General features: G+C 33.4%; 1 protein-coding gene across 2 annotated transcripts; it reads right to left on the bottom strand.

Annotated features, from left to right (window-relative positions):
- Positions 1-1854: 1854 nt before the first annotated feature.
- Positions 1855-25752, bottom strand: LOC117341698 (putative GPI-anchored protein pfl2). Of its 2 annotated transcripts, none has more exons than XM_033903554.1 (24): positions 25660-25752; positions 24825-24894; positions 24590-24658; positions 22235-22357; positions 21401-21634; positions 20329-20397; positions 19722-19763; positions 19313-19378; positions 18807-18851; positions 17843-17908; positions 16979-17023; positions 15841-15912; positions 15277-15315; positions 14822-14911; positions 14037-14342; positions 13000-13059; positions 12291-12404; positions 11015-11134; positions 10578-10646; positions 9404-9502; positions 3620-3703; positions 3128-3277; positions 2563-2613; positions 1855-2172 (listed from the first exon to the last, which is right to left on the bottom strand). In XM_033903554.1, exons 2-24 carry the CDS (start codon positions 24862-24864, stop codon positions 2105-2107), a joined length of 2121 nt encoding a protein of 706 aa, XP_033759445.1. In that variant the 5' UTR covers positions 24865-24894; positions 25660-25752; the 3' UTR covers positions 1855-2104. The 2 variants fall into 2 exon arrangements, with proteins under 2 accessions (XP_033759445.1, XP_033759446.1); XM_033903555.1 differs by having other exon boundaries at positions 2055-2172; positions 10578-10637.
- Positions 25753-27404: the final 1652 nt, after the last annotated feature.

The raw sequence follows: 27404 nt of genomic DNA, 5'->3' as shown, positions 1-27404 counted from the left end.
CATTTTATGTTTACGTTAGAAATACTGATAATTTCCATGGAAGCAAATTTATGAGTTTAAAAACAAAGATTTTTTCATTGTACGTATATGTACTATGCACACATATCTTTATATATATATATAATTATCCTATTTAGCTATATATGATTTCATTTTTAAGACACAGTTATATAGAAAATAACCTTACACCCGATTGATAATTTCCAAATTTTGCTGGTTCATCTGTAACAATCATCTTGAACTATAACAGTTATACACGACTTAATATTCCATGCCTGAACTTGTCCGTTAATGAAAGTACGTGTACTTTTTTCATCAGTGATATTAGTAAATTATCAGTTATTGTTACAGGGGAATGAAATGCGTTGTTGGCTGATACTATTTATAGTGGGAGCCCGTTATCTCAAAATCAATGGGTTCATGAAAAACTGTCTAAACTTATATGTCATCGTCGAGTTAAGCAGTTTTCAAGTTATCATAGTTCGATATAGTGAAGTTTGCATTATTAATTTGTTTACAATTTTTGTCTTCATGAATACGAAAATATTGGTATATTCATAGGAGCGAAACTATATAGGCGATGTTCAAGAGAAAATCAATTACAGTTTCTACCTGTGAAATTATAATCTCCCCTAGCGAAAATAATGATTATCAAAATGCATTACCATATTGTGACAACGTCCAGCTCGATGAAAAGGCTCCCGCAAATTTATTCAATATGTGATGTTTAAGTATGGTTAGTACAGAAAATCCATCTTCTGTACTTCTATAGTAAGATTGGTTTACATGTAAGTTCTAAAAATTGTATTTTATGTAGAAGAGATTTACGGACAACGATTTGAATTAAGGTCGCTTCACCTACTGGATTTAAAACCAATAGCTTTGAATAGAATCAACAAACAATACATTTTCATGAGCCCAATAACAAATGTTATTTCACAGTGAATATATAAGTTTATCAGTTAAAATATTTATATTGAAGGTGTAATATGGCGCAATGCAGTAACATAGTTTACACGGGCAAAATGCCTTCACGTGTTATTCACGTGAAATTGTTCACATACAATTTTCGTGAAAATTTGCATATGAAATTCACGTGAATTTCACGTGAAGGAATTTTGCCTGTGTATTGCATTGGACACCGTAGACAACTTGAAAATAACTTCCTGAAAATGGACATTCTTTTCCTCGGTAGTTATTGACCTCTCCATGTATCTCATTCCAAAAAAAAATGTGTTTGTAATAGCATAAAAATTGAAAGTGTAATCTTAAGACAAGTGATGTTAACAAGTTATGATTAATATATTCTACAATTTAATATCGTTTAACTATATATTAACTAATATAAGGATATATTTTGAAAGCATTAAGATCAAAATGCGCTTATATAATTGATAATGCATACTACTGCACTGAGTTAGTGAAATGGGGTTTTGTCAGTATCTATTACAAGCAATAATATAAGACTATAGAGTATGTTGTTAACTATAACTGGATTATTTTGCAGTGATACGAATTGTGTAATCTATGTCAATACTGCTTACTGATGTCAGTATCAGCTTACCAAGTTATTAATTGATCCGTTAGAATTACGATATACAGCTTGCAGTATTAGTTTCCTTGTAAGTCAATACTTTAAAATTAGTCATTCTCATAGTGTATCTAATGACGTCATATATCCGATGATGTAATTTTCCTCTCAGCACGTTTTTTTCTTGTATTCAAACCATCAATAAATTTGTTAAAATATATTTTGAAATTAACAAAAAAAAAATTTAAAATGCAACACATTATTACAAATAGATACACACCTTTAACAAGAAGTAAACTGTAATAAATTGACAAACACTGACATGGGCTGAACCCTTTAATTATTTAATCAATTAACATATAACAGCCACTGAATACAGATTGTCTTTCACGAAAAGAAATATATATGTTTGGTCGTAGATCTGACGTCAAACAAATCGACATTACTCGCTGGTAGATACAATATTAAAACTTTACTCCCTTGAATACAGGAAACGATGAATGATAAATGAAAAAGATGGTAATTGGTGTTAATAAAAGCATATATCTTTAATAATATAAGCTGAACTATGCGCTATACAACTGGCGTTGGACTACCTTGGGGCGCTTGTCCATATGCTGAGGATACCGCCAGGTTAAAATCTGAAACAAATGAAAGAGTCTATGCGTATAAGTAGTTCTGTATTGAAAACATATCAGTATACTTTGTATTGCATCGACGAACAAATATATAAGTATGTTTTCCAGTCGAGAAAAAATAATCTTCGTCGCCAAGTTATCCATGAAAATGATGAAGCGACGACAGCAGATATTGTTTTCGGCATTATGTTTTCCTTTGATTAATTATCTAATATTATTATCCACAAATATGATTGCAGATATCCAAACCAAATACGTTATAATACTAGTATCTGTATTATGTAAAAGGCCGGAGTATGATTTTTTTTTTTTTTTTTTTTTTGTAATTTTCGTAGTTTTTTGTTATGTGATATGAATTATTTATGTTCCAACTTCCAAAGATATTCAGGTTACCTTGCATATTGCTAGGTTGTTCCATAGCCAATGCACCCATCCCAGTGATATCTGAAAAAGATACATATTTGATTAATAATCGTACACTTTGATGCTATGGTATTTTCTCTGTATAATGAGCATGGCAAATTAGACAACGGTATTGTCCAGATTAACTTAAATACTAGGTGACGTTATTTTATGCAATTTAGCATACGCTTCCACAGTCATCTCGTTATTAGGTCATTTAATCATATAATATAAACGTATATCAAAACGTTCTTACGTAGTAGGTTCATTTCACAGAAGGCTAGCTGATTCTTCAACAGAATATAATTGTCGAGGAATATCAAGGTAGGTCTACTACATTGGTAATCGAACAATTATGTTTTAGTACTGTATCATGTTATGTACATCTCATACTTTGCATCAATACCGCAGCTAATTAAAGACAAAACTGTCCAGAATCAGTTTTCTATGCAAGAAGGTTGGTGTGAAACATACAAATATCTCTTATGATTGATTTATAAATGACTTAAACGGACAATGACATGCATTGTGTCAAAAATAGCTAAACGCAATGTACCTAAATGTGTTCCAAATTCCGCCGTATTTTGGTTATCCATTTGGGTATCCATTGTATTCATGCCAGCTCCACCCATACCTTGAACGGAACCGGAACTTTCAGAGTTTGAATACATTGACACAACGCTGCTACTTTGACTGTTTGTATTAGCTGCAAAAAGAAAAAATAATATAATGTTTTTATGAATTCACTAAACTTTCTCTAAAACAAATTTCAAAATGTCAAAAGTGGTTTTATCTTGATTTCGCTATATAAATATAACCTGGAAATATTATATATTAAATATCAAAATACAATTTGAGAATCTTTTTCACTCCATTCCTGAAATCAATACATGTAGCTAAATGCTCGTTTTGACTCTGCATGGTAGTCTGATTAGGTAAATGTGAATTCCGATGCATTAACAGGATTTTGATGGATTACAGCTTATGTTGATACTCGTGGATCTTTCTGATATAAGAAGCATATTCTCTAAAGAATACATAATCGTACCTTCTCCATTTCCTGTTGGTCGGGTATCCTGAGGAGCCACGACGGCCAAGTCCGCATGAACAGAGGGCATGCTGTTTGTATAACCTGTAAACAAACCCACGTTAAAAACAATCTTTATGTTACTCAAAGCAACGTTAAAATGTGCTTGCGGTTTAATGTGTGTTTGACGCTGTCCAAAATTGAAGGAATTTAAATATTGGATGAAGCGCCAATTTAAAATGTATGATATTAGATAGCAAACAACAACGAATTAGTAATCCGTACGTACGAATTAGTAAATCGTACGAACGAATTAGTAATCCGTACGTACGAATTAGTAAAGAATGAAGTGTAGTAAGGGGCGATAACGGAGTTATCGTTCCTTACGGAACGTAATGTATTACGAGCTAATTCGCCTATTTTGCCGGATATAATAGCGATTTGAGGACAGAAAAATTGGCTCATACAATTCGGTTGATACTTTGAACGATTGTAAAACTCGGCTCGATCTAGGTCTGGATGTATCTGGTATCCCTGTGGGAAATCGTATTTATGAGATATTTTGGGTCAAACATGCCAAAATCGTCATTTTGACCGGTAGCTTCTGTTTAACCGGTCCTTAAAAATCAGCGCTTTAATGAAAAATTCTGAAACTCAAAACGTAACAAGAAGAGAGGATTCTAAAGAAAATGGAATCTTTAGTTTTTCTATATCTTTAATAGAACGGCCACAATAGGGTTTTGAAAAAGGGTCATATTTTATCGAGAGTTGGCGGATGTTACGTCACCAGTGACGTAACCAAGTATGTGTGTAATGTAGTGTATTGAAGGACGGAACGTAATGTACATGCGGCTAATTCAGACCACTTTGCCGGAGCTAACTGAAAAGCGACTCTATACATTTTGATAAAACTTTCCACACTTATAAAACTCAGTGTGATCTACATGTATGTCCAGGCATATCCCGTATATCTGGGAATAATCTAGTTATGGAGATATTTTGGGTACAAACACGCCAAAATCGACACTTTGACTGCTGGTTTCTGCACAACTCTGCCTAGAGAACTCACGCATAAAGCCATCTTATTGAAACTCCACACATCACAAGAACATGTAATTCCGAAGAAAACAGTAACTTTAGTTTTTCTATATCTATCACAGAACGGTCACAATAGGGTTTTAAACATAGGTACTATGTACCGCGACGTCACACATTCCGGAGAGTCTATTACATGTACGGACGTACGTCACGAGTGACGTTACTAAGTCTGTTCTGCTTGTTTGATTGAACTTATAGCGCTCGATGAGCTGGTTGTATTTTACTGTCACTGCCAATATTTCTAACAATTTTACGATATCAGAGAAAATACGAACGACACAATTCTCTGCACATTTGTTTTTTTGTTTGTTTTTTTTTTACATATTTTTCACAAATATCTCCATCCAAAAGACAGGATTAATCTTGTTTTATCATATATGGTACATTAAGTTCATTTTTCTGTCTTGTCCGTGATGCAACAGTTTCCGCTAAGGACACACGGGTACGGACGATCGAAAGACAGTAATCCAGACATTTACACTGCACTGGGGATCTCCCGCCAGGGGGAATTCCCGCCTTTTTACACTCAGAATCCAACGCACTAACACATTTCGCAAAGTCTGAAAATTTAAAATCCGGAACCAGCTTAAGTGCAGTTAGGGGCGATAACGAAAATTGTATTTAACACTGGCGTTGACCAGTGTCCATTTAACACTGGTGTTGACCAGTGTCCCTTTAACACTGACGTTGACCAGTGTCCCTTGAACACTGGCGTTGACCAGTGTCCATTTAACACTGGCGTTGACCAGTGTTCATTTAATACTGGCGTTGACCGGTGTCCATTTAATACTGGCGTTGACCGGTGTCCATTTAATACTGGCGTTGACCGGTGTCCATTTGACACTGGTATGTCTACATCAGTGTAAAATGCACACTGGTTAACGCCAGTACTAAATGGACACTGGTCAACGCCAATGTTAAATGGACACCGGTCGACGCCAGTATTAAATGGAAAGTTATAGAAATATTTGTAATGCTGCCTAGCATAATGCTAGAAGGTCCCAAGCCCTTGTAAAAGCAGAGGGGAAATATTTCGAAATGCCGTATTAAGAAATTCAACAAAATCAGTCTGAAATCAAGTAGTGCTATACACATTCCTATAGTGAAGGGGTTTCACACTTGCTACTGTGTTGCAGGAGACCCAGGTTCGACTCCTGGTGGGAATCAAAGCACGAAAGGTTTTATAGTGTTTTCTATGTTAAAGGCTATTTGATTTAATTGTCAGTCAAATTTATTCAATTTTATGGTTTAATTGTGTCATTGAGTTTCATTAATGAATTTAAATACATATTGTATTCGTTTCTTACTATATTCTATATTCAAGAAATGTATAATAAACAAAGCAATGAAATAGACAAAAAAAATCTATTTAAAAAACACCGTCGACGGGAGTCGAACCCCTACTGCGGGTGGGGACACCCTGTTTCACTGTGACGTCACACAACGTGGAAATGCACACTGTAATAACTATAGTATTTAATGGACACCGGTCAACGCCAATGTTAAATGGACACTGGTCAACGCCAGTGTTAAACGGACACTGGTCAACGCCAGTATTATGATAATGGACACTGGTCAACGCCAGTATTAAATGGACACCGGTCAACGCAAGTATTAAATGGACACCGGTCAACACCAGTGTTAAATGCACACCAGTCAACGCCAGTGTTAAATCCAGATTTCTTTGAATTGATTTTTTTTTTTTTTTTTTTTTTTTATTTATTTTAAATGTTTTTATAAATTTTAAATTCACACCAGTCAACGCCAGTGTTAAATGCACACCAGTCAACGCCAGCGTTAAACACAGATTTATTTGAATTTATTTTAAAATTTTAAAATTTATTTTAAATTTATTTTTGAATTTATTCAAACTTGTAAAGAATGAAGTGTAGTAAGGGGCGATAACGGAGTTATCGTTCCTTACGGAACGTAATGTATTACGAGCTAATTCGCCTATTTTGCCGGATATAATAGCGATTTGAGGACAGAAAAATTGGCTCATACAATTCGGTTGATACTTTGAACGATTGTAAAACTCGGCTCGATCTAGGTCTGGATGTATCTGGTATCCCTGTGGGAAATCGTATTTATGAGATATTTTGGGTCAAACATGCCAAAATCGTCATTTTGACCGGTAGCTTCTGTTTAACCGGTCCTTAAAAATCAGCGCTTTAATGAAAAATTCTGAAACTCAAAACGTAACAAGAAGAGAGGATTCTAAAGAAAATGGAATCTTTAGTTTTTCTATATCTTTAATAGAACGGCCACAATAGGGTTTTGAAAAAGGGTCATATTTTATCGAGAGTTGGCGGATGTTACGTCACCAGTGACGTAACCAAGTATGTGTGTAATGTAGTGTATTGAAGGACGGAACGTAATGTACATGCGGCTAATTCAGACCACTTTGCCGGAGCTAACTGAAAAGCGACTCTATACATTTTGATAAAACTTTCCACACTTATAAAACTCAGTGTGATCTACATGTATGTCCAGGCATATCCCGTATATCTGGGAATAATCTAGTTATGGAGATATTTTGGGTACAAACACGCCAAAATCGACACTTTGACTGCTGGTTTAAGTTATTTTTCTCTGTCGTGTCCGTGATGCAACAGTTTCCGCTTAGGTCACACGGGTACTGCACTGGGGAACCCCCGCCTGGGGAATTCCCGCCTTTTTACACCAGAATTCTACGTCATTCTATTTTCAGTAACAGTGTGTATTTGTGATTTTCTAAATCTCAACACACTACTATTTATCCTCGTATCATATATAAAGTACCCGTTTCATGTGTTACATGTATTTACTCGGGGTAAACAGCTATAAACCAGAGAAACGCATTCTCCAAAGGGACTTGGATCAGGTGAAACACAAGCTGATTGGCCGGTCGTGTTGCGCAAGTCGTTAACACACTTTTGGGTGTAGATTTGACCTCTACCCCTGACCCGGATTTATACAATCGGTATTTGTTGACATATGTTGACAGATATCTCCTGATAATGTCCAACATTCTGTGTTGAACTTTTATATTTTGTTTCTCAGATGTTGGTCTTGACCAGGTGAAATAGAAAGTTGTAAATGCAATTTTGGGAATTTATTATGAATTTTAATATTACAATGAAACATATAGCGAAGCTAATTGTGAACTCGGTCCCAATATATGATGTTATAACCAGAAGTGATGTTTAGGATTTTGTGTACACATGTGGAATTGTTTTTTTAGTATTAATACTCAAGAGGTATTTTAGACTTAGTAATAGAAATACTTTATTAATTTTAAAATATAATGAATGGCAGTATAAGCAACGAAATTCATTAATCATTTAATATTCTACCATGTTTGCTATGCAACGACAGTACAGTTTTGATTGGTTAAAAACCATGATTATTTTCCAGTAATACACGCACGTGTCAAAAATAGACGTTTATGAGTCACGGCTGTTACAATGTTATGTATCTAATATTCACCCATTAGGTTAGACGGTTACTGTAGCCGAGTGGACTATAATGGTTAGACTTCTTCTATTTTTGATCAAGACGCGAGTTCGAATCCTACGAAGGCCTATTTTTTTTATCCTTTTTTTTTTTAATTTTCAAAATCAATGCCATATCATAGATGTTTTTGATTGTAGTACTGTAGTGCCTGTAAAGAAATACAAATGTATATATTTTATCAACAAAATAATGCAATACTCAAGAAATAAATTACAAGGTTTTTCCGGGGTTTCTTTGCCGTTTTTCTATATAGATCTCAGAACTAAACAGTACATGGTAGAATAGAAATAATCAACTTTGACCTGCGGCCTTCGTTATTAATTTAATTGCAAAATACCCTCGTCCTCGTTGTATATCCTGCAACAATACACGAATCATCGTTAATTATTTCTTAACTGTCTTGGTAATGAGATCTCAGGATTCCGATGGATAAATTGACGATAGAATATTATAAAGAATGAAGTGTGGTAACGGAACGTATTCATTTTCGAAGATTTTAGTTATTGTCCAATTGCAATGAAATTTAAATTTGGTATGTAGGTACATCATGGGACACTGGCTACTCTTGTATAACCTCACTTAACAATAATCATATTTTACCGAAAAGGTCGCCATTTTCTAGCCTCTGATTGGTCCAAATCCTTTAGATATTGTTTGATTTCATTGAAATAGGGGTATTATGGGACAGAAAATTAAACTTAATGGGTTTCATTTTCTTGGCAACAACACAGTTTTACTTATTTTTTTAACGTCCTATAAAATGCCAGGATCATTTAAGGACGTGCTTGGTTTTCGTGGTGGAGGAAAGCTGGAGTACCCGGAGAAAAACCACCGACCTAGAGTCAGAACAAGGTATCTGCCCCTTGTTTGTTTCGAACTCACAACCCAGAGGTGAAGGGCTAGTGATAAAGTGTCGGGACACCTTAACCACTCGGCTATGGCGGCCCACAACACAAGGTCTTATCTTATTGGTCGAAATGTAGATAGAGAGCGATTTTGATGAAAACTGCTGGAACAGAGTTATCGCCCCTCACTACACTTCATTCTTTCTGTGACATCCTTCAGGTGTCACCCCACTAGTAAATCGTACGTACGATTTAAAAAATGTTTATAGTGGCCCTAATACGCTAACGTAGCAATTTATCATCAATCATTATTATTCAATTTTCAATTATGTATTACTTCTATATGTTTGTCAGATTAGTACCGTACCTGCTTGTCCGTTCGATGTTAACTGTGCGGACGCTGAGGGATCAGCATTGTTAGATGAGATGATGTCTGCTATGGCCGATGCTAACATATCATTTCTGGCTGTATACAAAAAATAGTAGTTGTACATATTAATTTAAGGGTCGCAGTATTGAGATATACGAAACACATACAGATCCGTATCGCAGCTAATTATACATTAAGAAATAACTCCAAATGTCGAATAAAGAATACAAAAAGTACGTCATATCGCTCTTTCGTTCTGCAACAGGCCAGTCGTGTTGAAACAACGGAGTGAAGGAATATCCTTATCAACATGACTAGTTGTTGACAAATAAAAGGAAGGTGTACAAAACCATATTGCAATATATGCAAGCTATGCATACAGCTGATTTATGACGCAGCAGGTTAATCTTTTTAAAATTTTGTTCTGTTCCTTTATGAGACATCTGTATCCCGTCGAGGGCTCCAGAGGCAAAAGCTCTTACTGATGGCTGATTGGCTGGTGACTTTTCTTTAGTTGTGAAACAATTTTCATCATCGCCATTCTGTTTTGACGAATCTCATAACTTAACTTTGGAATTAAGCTATTTTAAAGCAGATCCTCATTCCACCCTTTTATAAGTTAATGCAGTTTTATGGTAGTGTATTTTGATATTACGTATTATGTTTCTATAATGAATTTGTCATCTTTTGAATGCTTTTGAGACTTTGTATTTTGATTACACTGATATGATATTAGACATTTTATGATAAGCTTTTTAAAATATTTCTAATGATAAAGATTATTATGTTTCTATAATAAATTGTCGTCTGGTATAAGATGGGATTTTTTTTTTCAATTCAATCATTAGTTTTATATGGAGCATGCTAAAAATGAAATGAAATCCTTCTCATCTTGGTTAGTAACATGATATAGAACATAGTACGAAACAAGCACATAAACATACATGTATACACAAATGTGTTATTTGAATATATGATCGATTAACTTGCATATTTTGAACAAAACGATCTACATGGACACAGGAAATATATAGAAACATGATGAGTTTGGTTGCTCAAAATTATATACAGAACACATTTACCATTAAGTTATTGATACAAAATACTTTCAGTCAGATTTTGTTTCGGCAGTAAGACTTTTTGATTTATGGAACGTCAGAAAATATCTTACCATTTTGAGAAGTAGCTTGTTCGGCAAATGCGGAAGCCATCATGTCTGTATTTGTTAAACCTGAAAAATCTATCATTAATTGTATCTCTCACGTACATGCAAATAAATAACAACATCCTAATACATTTGTATATACATTATTAATCCCTATCAATTAATATTATATCATAAATGCTGGAAACGACTAAGTGTATTTAACGTTCATGTATCCTGCCGGAGCATCATGCTGTATACAGTGTTTGGTTTTCGTTTAAATGTTGCTATAAATTCATTTCAATTTCGGCGTTGTGTGATATCTAAAGATAAATTTGCTGACATAAAGTTAAGAAATCTCGTACCAAACTTGTGATTATTTATATATTGGATATTGATTGAATAGTGTCATGACTGCAATTTTACTCAATTACTAGTAACTACAGGTACTTATAAAAGCCTACCGTGGCTACCATGTGATCCCGACACAGCAAGATTTTGACTATTTTCAACTATTGTTTCCGGGTGGCCCTTTTCACTTGCTATGATGAGATCAATCAGATTTGATGCTTGTTGATTAGTATCTGTAAAACAAAAATGAATATACTCAATATAATAACAAGTATTACATGGATCACAGTTTATCGGAATTCTTAAGCCTCGTTTTCCGAAAATTATCTGCCGGGACAAAATATTTATTGTTAAAAAATGATGATGCATAGTTAACGATATATTATCATAAATACGGATAATCTAGACATTTGTGGTAATATTTATTTGTAATATAGTTCCTGCTATATTCTATATAAAGTTAATGGGGGGTTTCAGTCATTATTGATATAGCATTAAATATATTAGTTGAAATAGTTTCAGTTATACATGCTATTGTTAGTGAGTTCCAAGCTATGCGTAAATATACTTGTAATTGGTGTTGTGTAAATGTGTAGGGAGCTGTGTGTATTGTACGGGAGTATGTGTTGGGCTGTTGTATAATAGGGCTTCGTGTGTGAAAATGTTGTGTAACTAATGCTTGGCCTGTGCATATTTAGTAGCAGGATACTAAAATATAACCAGTATATAGCCAATCAGAGAGAGTGAAGAGCGAGCTGTATTTAGGTCGGAGTTGCCGGCGGAGCCAGGAATTACCAATCAGCCTGAGTGTGGAGCACCAATGGAACCGGAAGGAGATGATGTTGGCCAATGAGAGAACAGTGTGTATGTGATATAAGGGAGTAGAGCTAACAAGAGAGAGAGAGAATATAGTAAAATTTGTTAGTAACTACACGTATATTGATTATAGAAATTTTCTCTCGGATTTACCTTGCGTGTTGTTCTAAACATGTAATTCATTCGTTAATAATACCTAGTGTCAGACATATAGTGAGTGTTGAGTGTTAGATTTGGAGTGGGGTTTATGTGTATTCTGACGTCATAGATGTAAAAATTAAATTATGTGATCTTTGAAAATTTCGTCAGTGTTATCCCTGCTGTCGTATTCGGGAAACACTATATATATATATTTATTGTGCAATAACAGCTGAAAATACCAACATTCAGTCGAAACCGTAATTCTTACTTTAGATCGACATGAAAACATAGATTTGCATCATATACAGAAGTTAAGCAAAATAATATCAAATATGCATGGGAATAGTGATCGTGCAAAGTAGTGATTGACTGCTATTAGTATATCTCACCATTCTTCAATGAATGAACTCCGTCATCCATATGATATCTTACCCGGTTTAACTGATCCTGTAGCCCCTGTCGCACCTTGTGATGTGTACTCTCTATTTACAGATGCTTGTTGTGATGTAGAGCTGACAACATTAGTTTGAAAGGAAGACATTTGTTCTGAAAACAGATTTTAGTAACATAAATCACCCTGATACTGTCAATGAACGAAGATTTTAGAAATCGATAACTTGATACTGTGACTGAGGCTAGATTTTAGCAGGAAAAATCACCCTGATACTCTTACTGGAAACAGATTTTAGAAGCAAAAATATCATTCTGATACTGTTACCAGATATTAGGGCCAAATCCTCTTGATACTGTTTGTGAAATCAGATTTTAGAAAAAATCACTTTGATGCTGTTATTGAAATAAGAAAATTTCAAACTGATATTGTACTATTTTTTTTTCGGAAAAAATGATATATAAAAGAGAAAGTTTGAAATAGTGAAAACCTTGAAAATGAAAATGTCAATTGCATTGACATAAATATGTAGATAGAATATTTTAGTACGACTGGTATATAACTCAAAAAGTATCTATTTGCAGTTTCGCATTAAAACTCACTTTATCCTATCGTATAAAATCAATGACCCTAAATGTTAGCAATGAAGATGAGGAGCATGTTAAGGTTGGGAAACGCGGGAAAACTTCGGTCCAAGCATGGCGATAAAAATAATATACAAGATACTGTTGTTATATCCATGGAGCCTACCTTGACCACCCATTGATCCAGTAGCAGCGTGAGATGTGGAAGTGGAATCAACCTTGTTTGCTACAAGTATATATGGTATTAATCGTTCAATTTGGAATCATCAACGCGACATAACAGGGTCATAATTTATTATCTTTTAAATTTGTAACTAGTTTATCTTGTACTTCATTCATAGATAGTAAACTGGTTTATTTTTCATATGTTGTTTTTCATATGTTTGCGTGTTATAATAATCATAATATATAAAATGTATATGCTATACATCATAAAGTGATTTTGAAAACCGTGGACATTTGATAATAAAGTGATGATGGCAATTTAACTTTAGAGGATACTGGAAAAAGAATAGGTCAGGATGAAAGTAAATAATACATGAGTGACAATGACGCTAATTAAATAAAATGATTTGCAAGCAATCATAAAAGAAATCACAATTGAAGTAAAGTGTTTAACAAATCATATTCAAAAATCATAAAATGGAATATGGCATTTCATTTTCATTTCTAAAAATATGAATAATTATATACTAGGGAATAAGAATAAAACAGCATGATATAGAGGTCGTTTTCATATATACTGTTAGTAACTATTCTATAATCTGAAACAAATGTACTTATATGTATATAATACCATTTTTAGATACGCATGGTAAGGACCTGGAAAGAAATGTTCAATGTGCCTATTTTACATGTCCGTTAGTTTTGATGCAAGAACTCAAGATTGCATTTTGATTGGTATTAGTGTTATTGTCAAATTGTAAATTATCAATACCAATCAAGCGGTTTTGTATCAACATTGCAAGTACAAATGATTTGACAGCCGTTCATTCCAAGAAATAGACCGCGAGGTTTGCTTAGTTTATCAACTCGTTTAGATCATGTAAATTGATTACCTAAAAACCTTATCATAATCTGAATACTTATCCGTCGTAACATTAATAATAATTTAATAAAAAAATTTTTTTTAAAAACCACTCTTACTTTATCTAAACATAAAACATGTAAAGTACCAAAGAAAATGGTCAATCTTGATCTTACCTGATTGTGCAGTATTTGTATGTCCTGTTTCTTGCCCGTCGTATACATTGTTTGCAGAGCCACTATTCAGACTTCCAGCGGAGCTGCTTGTGTGACTTGTCATTGATACACTTTTAGTACTTGTTTGAGAGCCACGTGTGGTGCTTGCTGGTGCCCCAGTCTGTGTGCCAGTCGAAGATGTCACAGTGGTGATAGTTGTTGAACCACTACCGGCGGGTTTCGCTGGGCTACTAAGGGCGTCTGAAGTTGGAGCGGCTTGTCCAAGAAGCGATGACACCGCAGCGATTCTGAATGCTTGTGTGGCAGCTGTTTTATGAAACAATATCTTAATATATTTTGTCAATCAACCTTGTTCTATAAAACCGCGATTCTGAAGTCCCATAGAAAAGACCAGCTTGTATAAATACAATTACGAATGCAAACAAATACTCAGTTTTTTCTGGTTATTGAGCATTGATATGAAAACTTTATGTCACAACGACGAAAAGGGCTGGATTATAAGATCTTCGCAATGAAATTCTTTTTTTTGTGACAGGAATAGTTGACTTATATATTTGCTCCTTTATCCGCCCCGATTCCCACTCTGCCCAAAATACGTTTTAGGGAAAGATGATATATGGAAAAACTGCAGATCAAACGGTAAGCAAAAGTGCACAAATTCAGTGTCTACGTGTGCTGACTACATACATTTTAAATCGTTTTGATGACCATTATTTAACTAGTTTGCATGCAGTCTTAGTTATTAGAACAATGTAATAACAGTATAATTACGAATGCATATTTACACATATCTCCTGCTGTCTGCGAGACTTTTTCAGTACCGCTTTGTCCACTCTGTCCTTGTCCCATTGTGAAAAATGAATCCAGGAATTGACCTGTAAAATATTCATACATTAGTATAAGTGCTTTTCTGTTATAGAAGGGCATGTGAAAAAATATTTGGTGACTAGCAAATTATTCTAACTGTAATTTTACCAATATACAAGATCAACATATACATTTGTACGTGTTTGGCAAAGAATGATATCCCTTTATAGTAAATTGTTTTTAAAGGTTTATGTGCAGAAATGTTCATTTTTCGATTCTTTGAGCAATTCATTTTAACATATCACTATTCATATTTCGTATGGACAACTAATCAAAGGTATTCAGAAAATTAATCTTGAAATGAGAATTTAACTTTGACCGTTTAGAAATTACATCTATCTACTTTGCGTTTTCTTATCTTTAACACTGATACCTTTCCCAGCCGGTTCAGTTCCTGACACAGGCTGGCTTTCTGTAATATGAATACATGTGTAAATATACATTACAATCCTAAAGCAGAAAGTCAAATGTCATTTTCATTCTGAAAAAGACGTTTGGTCGTATACTTAAGAGTTTAAGTTTTTACATGTATTGTTTATCACTTGATATGTAGAATAAGTCGAACAGGGCACCGATTACAATTGAGTACCGACGTGTATACAAAGCCATTGTTATGATAATAAATCAACAAAACGATAACAAGATACTAACAAGCAGTAAATTCCATGGTGACAATTTATAAATTCAAGCGATTCTTTTCCCGAACTGATGATGAATTCTGTATTGTAATGTGTATGTTCACAAACCCTATCGTCAATTTCACCGGTACAACTGAGAATATTTTAATGGAATAATGTTCTTTTTGTGAAATTCTTTCATATTTTAAACAATAGGTTTTTTTCTAGTTTTTGAAAAAACAAATGTATCAGCAATGAACTAAATTCACCTTGATTTTCTGAAACAGTATAAATGTAATTAAAATTATCGTATGACGAACCTGAAGCTGCGATGTTACTGTCTCTATGGTTAACAAGTGTCGCCAATGCATCTCTCAAAGTCTGTGAAGGCGCTACAAAATGAAACAAAGTTCTTCAATACATATCTTCTTCTGTGAATGAAATTACAAACTTAAAAGATAGATGGGTATATGTTATATTTATGTCGATAAATAACGTGGTATTGGCACGATCTGATGGTGAATACATACCGAAAATTATTTAATATATACTGCAGTGATAATTCTATAAATCCAATACGAATTCCTTTAATCAAATTAATTTACATTGCCTTCTCATCTGTATTTTGCTTGAAAAAGCAATTGAAACATTATCTTTAAATGTATAGATATTACTTAATATTATGTACAACTTAAACATCCAGGCGACAAATTGATTGCAATATGCATACAAATCTAGGTAAATATAAAACACTATCATGTTAAACAACGATTCCGACTTAATATCTCTTCTGTGAATTCTGGTATACGCTTCGGATACATTAACGAATGTTTTCATTTTTTATTATATTAACAACTGAGTTCAATGTCAATGTCTTACTTTTATACTGATGAAATGCATCCTAATGCTATAATACCAATTGTATGAAATATAAAGTAAAGTTCACTGCAAACTACCCATGGACAGAGATTATATGATTGTCACGACAGTGAAAGCAGTACCGTACAAATCTATATTAAATTATATAGATTATATACAAATATATTTGAGGAATTTTTCACTTGTAATCTCATAAAGTTATATGAAAGTCAGTTGTATAACAATAATTCAATAAATTCCCACATTACGATTATATAGCCACTAACATCAGATCACAATTGAGTAATTGACACTCTTTTCATTTGAGAGTTGTTTTGGATCCATCGTTTGATAATCGCATAGGATGTTTTTTAATCGTGATGTTTTCAAGATCTTTTCACCCTGTCTACACGACGAAAGAAAATAATGCTTCAAAATAAAATTTATTGCTAAAAGTTGCCTCTGTTTCATCCTGTTAGCAAGTGTTTACAATCATTACCATCAAACCAACAGCCTTTACGGCGACTGTTAAGACCAGCAAACGTGAAATGAAGGCCTATATCTCAAAATAACAATAATGATAATTAAACGATAACTTACCGAAGTTGCTTACTGATACTTGGCTAGTTGGTTCGCCACTTGAAGCTATAAAACAGGGAACTATTTTTATTCATCAGTTGAAAAATTATTTTACATTTTCTTAAGACGCATAAGTATCGAAATAGAAGACTATCTGGTTTTAACGAACAGACTCGCTCAATCTCTCCCAGAATTCATTCCATTTTGCATTATGACGTCATAAAACATGACGGAAAGCTATATGCAAATCTCACTTTTCCCATTGCCGTTTGTAAGCAGTGTTCTGATAGGGCAAATAAAAAAAAATGAAAAATTTAACTTGAGAATTATTTTCGATATTTTATTGGTAAAAATGTAATAAATGAGTATATGCGGATAAAACCGTCTGAGTATCAACATAATTATCAACATCGTGTCATTACTAACCAATAAACCGCCTTACTATTAACATATAATCACTATCTAATTATCAACAGATAAATCTCTTCTGATTATTTGCAAATCATCTTCACCTGACACGGCGAATACATATTCTGATTATCAATAGATGGAATTGTCTGTCTTCTACAGGTACTGTGTGATTCTCAACATTTAATCTCCGTCTGATTACTAACACGTGATCTCCGTCTGATTTTCAATAGATAATCTTCATCTGATTTTCAATAAATAATCCCTTAATCTCAATAGATAATTCCCGTCTGATTCTCATTATATAATATTCGTCTGATTGGAACATATAGACATCATATTACGCCACCCGATAAAGCCACGACATCGACATGTCTAGATTGGTTCAATGCAAAGCATTAAACATCGAGCGTAACCAATCAGAGTGTCAAGTGATTGAACATGACCGGATAAAACGTATTCATGTAATGTACGTACCTTGGTTGGCAGGTGCTACGCTCATACCGGTACGTGCAGGGTGATCGAATTCGATGTAACGGCCGCCTGGCGAAATAGATAGTGGGTTATTAACAGAGTACCATGTTGATAATATCACTATTACGAATGATAAAGTGCACTCATCTTTATTTTCTAAATTAGACATATCACAGGGACCTAAATCATAAAGCTCGCTGTTATTTATATTTTAGATATTCTAGAGACTGGAGGCCAGTCTATCATGTTTAACGAAGACCACTGACATTAAATGTTTTCTCTGCGTACGCATAAAAAGGATATTTTCCTTCAAAGAAATTGATTAATTGATGATAAGGATAATGATTGATTCAAATCCAGTGAAGGTTTATGTTGTAGTTTTCGTTTTTGTTTTTTCACGCGAAGACTTTTATTGTAACAAAGTGTTAAACATCTTCGATATAATTGTGATATCATTGATAATGGTACGCCGACAAAGGCTAGTTAAAAGGACCAATTGTTCTTAGAATGCTCTAATGTCCAATTTTCAGATAAATCAGACAATTTGACCATGTGATTATACAGGTATCCAGAGCATCGATCATCAAGAAAACAGCATGTTTGCTCTAATTAGTAATAGCTTGATTTTTATGGTAATAACACAGAGACACAAAGTTTTATAATAGTTATGATTTGGAATAGTATTATTTAGTTATAATGATGATGAAAATACCATCGAATTAAAAATAGAAAAATATATTTATATTCCTTGCAATTCCAGCCAAACACAAATCTCGGGAATGGGTAATCACTGTGGGTTGAACACATATTCTAAGCACATAATTGATTCTAAAATTATGATTTCCTTAATGAATTACATAATTGTAGATTATTTAGTAATAATGACAATATTACCTGCTTGATCGTCCAGATTTCCCAGAAAACACAAAACATATCATAAAGCTAAAAGTATAAATTGAAAACTTACCTACGAAGAACGAATCCGAATCTTGATTTTGCATTCTCTTATGGGCTGCAAAAGGTAATCAGGATGATTAGACTGTGGTTTGCTACTTGTTGTATGAATCATGACAAGTTCTCGGAAATCATTTGCAAAGAATATTTTTTTCGAATGTTTTAGTTTTATAGACTTCTAGTTTCCATAAAGATTTGCACATTGCTAATACTGATCCATCATAAAACCAATAAGTCATGATAAAAACATTGAAAAGTATTAAGATGCACAGAATCTAAACAACTATTAACGATTTTAATTTTTACATAGATTGAGTGGGTAAGATTTTATATGTTAAATTTTCACTAGCGGTAAGAATTTAAAAGATCTTAGGTCATTTGCTAAAATGAAATATATTTAGAGCGGTTTTACTTGCGGTCATGTAAACATGGGAGAATAGTTCACGTATTTGTAGAAGTTCATTAACCTCTCCAAAGACGATTTAGCTTTACTTTATTGAACGCTCTGGAATTACTTACATTCTTCTCGGAGCTTCTTGACGATATCGTCAATGGCTACTTGTATTTCAGCTTCAGTCTGGTATTCTAAAAAGCAAGCCTACTTTGATATTTTTCGTTTTTGCAAAAACGGAAAGTATCATTATCACAATTATATTGTAAGAGAAAGAGGTATTGGATACTAAATTGCATAAAAGGGCTGAACTCAATGTACATGAAATAACACACATACATATATACAGGTACACTATAGGCTCATTTGTGTATGATATGGAGTTGCTATTTTTTGAAATAATGTTTAATATAACAAACTAATCATATTCATGTAGCAGCAACAATTTATTAGCCCATAAAAACGGCCCTTCATCTTCTTTCTATCAAATTCAATATATTGATTTTAATAATGATTAACTATTAGTAATACAAATACCGTTTTTGCTCGTTACTAGTGGGCGAAGTTTATCTTCCAAATCTGAAAAAAAAACCAATAACATGTTATTAAGATAATTATAGTATTGGAGGAGAGTCTAAATTAACTATTAACTAAAAAAAACTATCATAATATTACAGTTCGGTTGAATTCATCAGGGCGTGAGCCTGTTTTTCTAAAACAACAACAACACAATTATACAGTAAACGTAGAGCCATTGACGTGAGGCATTTTTTTTAAATAATAGATTTTAATCCTACCGTTGAAAAATTCCACACGAATAAAACACAAATATTAGACTATTTTGCGAGATTTGATGCTACTATTATATAGTAAATTGTGGTATATTGTTTCCGCATATCATTTCGAATAGTCATCTTTTGTTTTTGACTGTATTTTTGATGTTTACGGGAATATGTTCTTGATAAAACTGGTCATTTCCGATGGGTCGGGTGACATAGCAAACTTTCATTTATAACTATGCGATCGGGGTTGCATTATTATTTAGATTTTTTTAAAATTTATTTATAATTTCATTTTTATCATTTTAGAAAAAAAGACTATTTAATTCCGTTAGGAAATTATTTGTTGGTATAATTTTGCTTACCTGTCAGGCTCACTCTCTTTCGTTTTCCTTCATTGAATAACAGGATATAATCTGCTTGTTTGCTGGAACCTGTAACAAACATATTGTTTTTATTCGTGACACATTTTCTATAGGTACATTGCAAAAAAGTTTCTTACATTGTACCTCTCGAGTGTTTATGAAAATACATCACACAGACGTCGTCATACGTTTCTTTCGTCATAGAACGGACCAAATATGTATGAACAATAAACGAAATAACTGCAGCAAGTATTTTTTATTCATCATCCAGGTCTGAGAAACATTTTACGTCATTCATAAATCTATGTGTCGTGACTTTTGAATTAGAAGCCTACATATAGTACAGAAGTATACATTTTTATGTTGATTCTGCTAAATTCTGTCGATAGTTTTTTGTGTATTCAACATTGTCAACAAGTTACGCGGTGACTCTGATAACGTGTGTATTTTGTAGTTGAACTGAATGTGTTTTCTGCTTAATATTGTATTAGCTCTGTGCATCGTGCTGTCATAATACGCGGTTTTGCTATTAACTTGTCTCTAACAACATACATCTACACTTTTCCTGATAACTTGTATGGAACATGTAAATCGTAAGGAGTGGCTCTTTTTTGCAATATTTTGTGAACCATATACATCGCCCATAGCTCAATATAAAATGTGTGGATTTCGTGCATTACAGTGTTTTACGAGGTTAATGGCGTCTGAACTGAAATTGACTGAAATGTTTTGGTTAATTAGGTGAATTCAGTACATATTGCAGTATGTCATGTTACGGCGTGTAAATTTTGTGAATCGTAAACTAACTACTCGTTGATTCTTGTTGGTGGTCGTAATTGAAGCGATATTGACGGGAGAGTTTCAAATCAGAGAACAATGAGCTCTTGATGAAGCAGTAGTTAATATTTTCTTGAAGCAAAGACTAATATGAACAGAGTGAAAAATTGCAGGCATCAAGAGTTAATTTATAATCACTATTATTTGAGAGATATTTAGGAATTATATTGAACGAGCAACTTCAACAGAACTCCCACACATTTTTCTAAAATTAATAAAAGTGTATCAAACTTACGTTGTGCTTTCATTTTGTTGATCAATTGTCTTTTCAGTTGGCGTCTCCTATTTGATGAGCTAGAGCTTCTTTCTGAGGAATTATTCGCCTTACTGGACGATTTAGATGATTTTGACGATTTCCGACTGGACCTGCGTGATGATGAATTGGATGATGCTGATTTTGACCTTTTTCTAGAGGAGGACGATTTTGAAGAAGATCGAGAAGATGAAGAAAGCGACGATCTCCCTCTACCTACATAAAGCATATGTTATATTTTAAAAGCATTATTTAGTATGTTTTTACATCAGATATTAAAAATACCATGCAATGTTGTCATCAAAAGAGAAATTTCCTAGGTATTTTAATTGTTTAGATTAAGGTGTATTTTCAAAATAACTCAGGTGTGTAATTAATTAAACCATAAGTTGGTATTTAATAATATAACTATTATGATAAAATGGTGTATCAAAAAAGAACCATCTACAGCTACAAAGTATATGGTTAAAATAACACCCCGCGATATCTTCCGGTTTCCTTCCTAAATAAGACCCTTGCTTGCTGCGAGCAGGGCCAACAACCGACTATAAGTTGATATAAATTGTTTTCCGTTTTTTTTAAGTAAATAATTATATATATAATAGCAAGGGTCATTATCAATATTATAGCCTAGAATAAGGAGGTTATGTTTAATAGAATCAGTTCAGTTCAGTTACATAAATATTCAAGGGTAAGAATCTTAAACGTTATGAGGAAGCAATGATTTGCTTCTTCATACACATAGAAACACAAAATATCTCATATATATACCAAGGTACGTTGTAATATATGTGTTGTTCCTGAAATAAGTCTAACCTTGGATTGAAGCAGCATTTGAGTTTCTACTGGAGCCGAGTAACAGGGAGCTCGAACTCTTCGGATTAGAGCCCGTTGATGACGTGGTTGAAGATGAGGCTGTCATAATTTTTAAAATCGATCCTGAACGGAAAATATGGTCACATTATTACCATCATTAAAAACAAAATGTTGTTCATTGTTTTTATGACATAGCGCAACGAACATAACAAAGGAATCAAATATTCAAAGATAATGCGTAACAACTCATTTAAAACTTATTTAAACGTGCGCGTATTGTATAAGATAGGATTTGTGATATGTACAGTTGCAAAACACCCCCTATTCCAAAAACTTCCTAATTCAATAACATTAATTATCAAAACCATTTCCATGCATAAATATTTCAATTTCTACTCAAGTTGGACTCGATGAAACTACCAAACTTAATCTGTTTCATTTGCTCATGAATTTGACCAGATTAACACTGATCAGTGCATATGAATACATGGTTAAAATCCTTCCGCGGAACGATTTCACTTTTTCTACATTGTTGTTATAAACATGGATTGATTATTAAAATTATCAAATTTATAATGTATTCTTGTATTTTATGAAAGACCAGATATGCTAGATACTTCTATTTGTTGTTTTTAACCCTAAAATTGCGGACTATTTTACTCGACCGACTAGACATGCACAATCCGGAACTCCTCTGGCTTTTCCCCATTTGGACTTACACAAGCTTCAAGACATTAATATCTAGACAGCCTTTTTTATTCGAAAACAAAAACAATTGAAATATAAGGATTGAATCTTGATTTGGTCGATTTCATGGGGTCATGAATTGAGTTGCTCTTGAGACAAATTCAACATGAACTGCGAAGCAGTTCATGTTGAATTTGTCTCAAGAGCAACTCAATTCATGACCCCATGAAATCGACCAAATCAAGATTCAATCCTTAAATACATCTCAAACATAACATAAAATAATTATGAACACTTCACACGCACGAAAGATACTTAAACAATGCTCTGGCGTGTATGAAAGGTAAATAACTATTATTGAGAATGTTACAAACCAAACTAACTCGCGTACCACATCCAAATCAGCACTTATCAAGAGTATCCAAAGCTTATTTGTGATATACGAAATCAACACTTTTTGGAATATTCCGAATCAACACTTAATGAGGATATACAAAAGCAATACTTATTCGGATATACCAAATCAATATTTATTTTTGATAAACCAAATCAACATTTATTTGGGATATACCAAATTAACACTCATTGAGGATAGACAAAAACAAAAATTTTCAAGGAAAAACCAAATTAACACTTTTTTTGGATATACCGCATCAACACTTATGTAGAAAAGACCAAACCAAAATTAATCAAGGATACACCAAGCCAACATTTATTGAAGTTAGACCAAAGATTATTCGAGTGTATACCAAAACAACATCTATTTCTGAAACTATTCCAAATACACACACCTAATATCAATATACCAATTCCCTGCAGGTAGGGCGTAAGAATTGTACCTGCTGCCCCCATTGCATGATCTTAAGAGGCGACTAAATTTGGGATCTTATCTTTTCTCTTCTTTCTTAACAACTTTCTTCTTCCTAACGTCTCCCTTGATACTGCCTAACTTTTGGCCTTTAGTTGAGCGTTCGCCCCTGTGAGGAAGGCTTTGGGTTCTGTCCCCTAGCCGAGACATACCAGAGTCTTTAAAAATGGTAGTTGCTACTCCTGCTTAGCGCTCAGCATATTTGGAGTGGGACGACTGGTTCGCCCGTTGTCAGTATAATGTGACCGGGTGGGGTGTGCTGCTGGGTGTCTTCGGCAGTATGCTTCAGTGAGGTAGCACTTTAAATCGGCAGAAGTTCCGGCCTATCACAAGGAGACTTAACACGAACATACCGCAGCCTCCCAAAACACACATACGCACTCACCCCACCCATGCATGTCGCACGCACGGGAGGCCGTCCTTAAATTACCTTAGCTGTTAATAGGACGTTAAACTAAATAAACCAAACCAAACCAATCAATATACCAAATCAACAATTTTCGTTAATAAATATTGAAGCATTTACCAAAACATAACGTGCCAAGTATGTATCAAATTAACAAGGATATATCAAAATACTATTTTTAGCGAAGGGTTCAAAAACAATAATAGCCGAGTACATATAGAAATAACAAGAATTGAGCACTTACACAAAGGACATTTCTTGAATTTTAAAACTATCAAATATTGAGGATATATCAGACTTGACTTGTCTTTCATGCAATGCTAAGATAATAAATCAACATACATTTACACATCTCTTCTTTTAAAGTAAAAACAACTGTGAATATCTCACTTACCCCCGTTTCCTGTGGTATGCGATCCTCCTGTCGAGCCATGAGTGGCGATACCACTGTGTATGCCTGATGCTTCAATAGACAAAAGAAAAAAACACACACAAAACTATACATTGCATCAAATATTGAGGACAAATCAACCTTTGCTTCTCTTTTATGCAATGCTAAGATAATAAATCGTCATACATTTAGACATCTCTTGTTTTAAAGTAAAAACAACTGTGAACATTTCACTTACCAACGTTTCCTGTAGTATGTGATCTTCCCTGTCGAACCATGAGTAGCGATACCACTGTGTATGCCTGATGCTTCAAAAAACAAAAGAAAAACACACACAAAATGTTACTGTTTCTTTAATTACAAATCTAGTATTATCCGTGTTTCTCTTTTGCATTTTCATTAGTAAAATACGAAAAGTACAAACGAAGTTGTCTAACCGACCCGTTTTGGTTTTCTCTGATCATATTTGATTGATCTTACAGTACGACGATTACCGTCATGAATTATATTTCATCTGGATGGATAGAAAAGTAACTTGTATCTCAATTGTTGCAAACAATGTCTGGCTTTATTTGCTATATATATATATATGTTAGATAAATGATTATTGGTATGTGGTACAGTTCTGGTCCTAACACTCACATGCACAAAATAACTTTATAATAACCAATAATCTTACGTTACGTTGTCGTAGAAATACAGAGTAAAATCGTTTGCATAGAATGGCTCTAACATACATATTTTTGCAATGACATTATTACAATTATACAGGTGTAGTACAAATGTATGTGTTTTAAGGTTAACTGCGTATGACAGTTAGTAATAAATCATGTTTCAGTTATTGCTACTATATCTTATGTTTCATAAAAGGTCAATACCGGTGCAATGAAGTTTGTAAGGGGCATAGAAATATATCAACTAGTTCTATAATAATACACAGTAAACATTAATTTCCTTCTTAAAAACCCAAGTTATTCAGCAGTAATTATTTGTTTAACATGCAATTTAAGATAATGTAACAAAGTGTTGAATCAAACAAAGCGATTTCACAAACAAGGCAATAATATATTTACTTTGTGCTTGTTCCAATGCAGCTAATCCTGAAGATCCGCCTTGTAGTTCCGCAAGTCTTTGGATGATCGTTGCAAGTTCAGCATCCGTGGCACCTAAGAAATATCGCCATACAATTATAGGAAAAAAAACGACAGAACATAGCGTCATTATAAGGAAAGTGCACTTCTAACTCAAATTCGATAATATGAGGGGGAAATATAAGCAAATAAAATGCATGGGAACCCTTGCAAAAGTACTAGGGTAATAAGACTATGCGTTCAAGTATCCGATTATATATCGATTTGCCAGTCATAATCATTTTTATGTTTTTGTTCAAATACAATACACATCATTAAATTCAACAAAGGAAGAATCGATTTATTCTAAATTAGGTACTGGGTATAACATTATCATCAAATGTTATAATTTCAATCGCATGGGAATGAATTAAGACGTAATATTAAAACTAATATTTGTTTCTACAATGACATTATTTAAATCTTGTTTCGCAACAGTCACATATAAAAAAAAACATTGAGAAAGATGGCAAAAAATCAATGACAAATTAATTGTTGGCTTCTAGAATGACATTTTTAGACTTTAATGTTAGATTTTGAAGTGAATTACAGATATTTACTTACCATTCGCCGATTTTGATAATTCCTGTAGGAGATTCTGTAGTTCTAACTCGGTGGTCACTGATGAACCAGCTGTAAATAATCTCGGACTTTAGACCATATGTTGTGTTTTTAAAAAAATCATCTCTCACTATCGTAAATGTTTTATTACAATACTAATTTGAAAGATATCATATGTATGCATTCAGTTTCCAGAATTCATTGAAATTCATATACAGGTTGTATAACCAAACTGAATATTTGGATAACTGATTTTTATTTTTGTTTGTTTGTTTGTTAATTGTAATGAATTGTAGATATGAATAGTGAAATAACATACTAACCTTGAATTCCAGATGACCCGCTAGTTTGTATCCCTGAAGTCAGCGCAAGCAATCGTGCTAATATCAGAAAAATTAAAAAAAAATAGAAAGTGAAAATATATATTGGATTCAAAAGATATTTTAGCGATAAACTTGTGAATAAAATATTATGTTTTCATGAAAGTTTCGTTTTTTTAATCATGCCTTGATTTTTTATCGTTTAGAATTAATGACAGTATGTTCTGTGGTTCGAAGCCCTGTCAGGGCAAGAGTCATGAAATTGTCTTCCTTCGTCTTTTGTGTTATATTGTTATATATCTAATTATCATCAAAGTATCATATGCATTATGTGATGTTGATACCAAGGCGAAGGTTGGAATTTCTCAGTACTGTGTTGAATATATAAATATTTGTATAATTCGCATCCATATATGTTCGCAAATTACGATCCGGGTATTCATATCACTAATAGACTATATGTCACTAAGACCATGTCAGGGTATCGGGCCGACCTTCTCTGCGTCATTGAAACATTCTTTATTAAGAACGTAAATATGACATAGTGTATAAGCGGGTATTTCTAGCTAGGGGATGAGGTGTCGAAGATCGTTAGATAGAGGCCCGGTTAGGGCACCCAAGTCATTAAAATGTTTTCTTTTGTCATTTGTGTTATTATGATATATCTGTCATATATAAATATAAAATAAAACCCAAAGATTATGAACCATCAAGAGCAAAACTTCAATTAAGGATTGATATCAATTTTTTTTAGTTTCATCGGAGTATGAAAAAAAATGTTCTTTGCAAACAAATTTTTTTTCATAC

The sequence above is a fragment of the Pecten maximus genome, chromosome 14 (assembly GCF_902652985.1).
Source record: "Pecten maximus chromosome 14, xPecMax1.1, whole genome shotgun sequence".
In the NCBI taxonomy this organism is placed as follows: Eukaryota; Metazoa; Mollusca; class Bivalvia; order Pectinida; family Pectinidae; genus Pecten; species Pecten maximus.
This window is presented reverse-complemented; position numbering and strand designations above follow the sequence as displayed.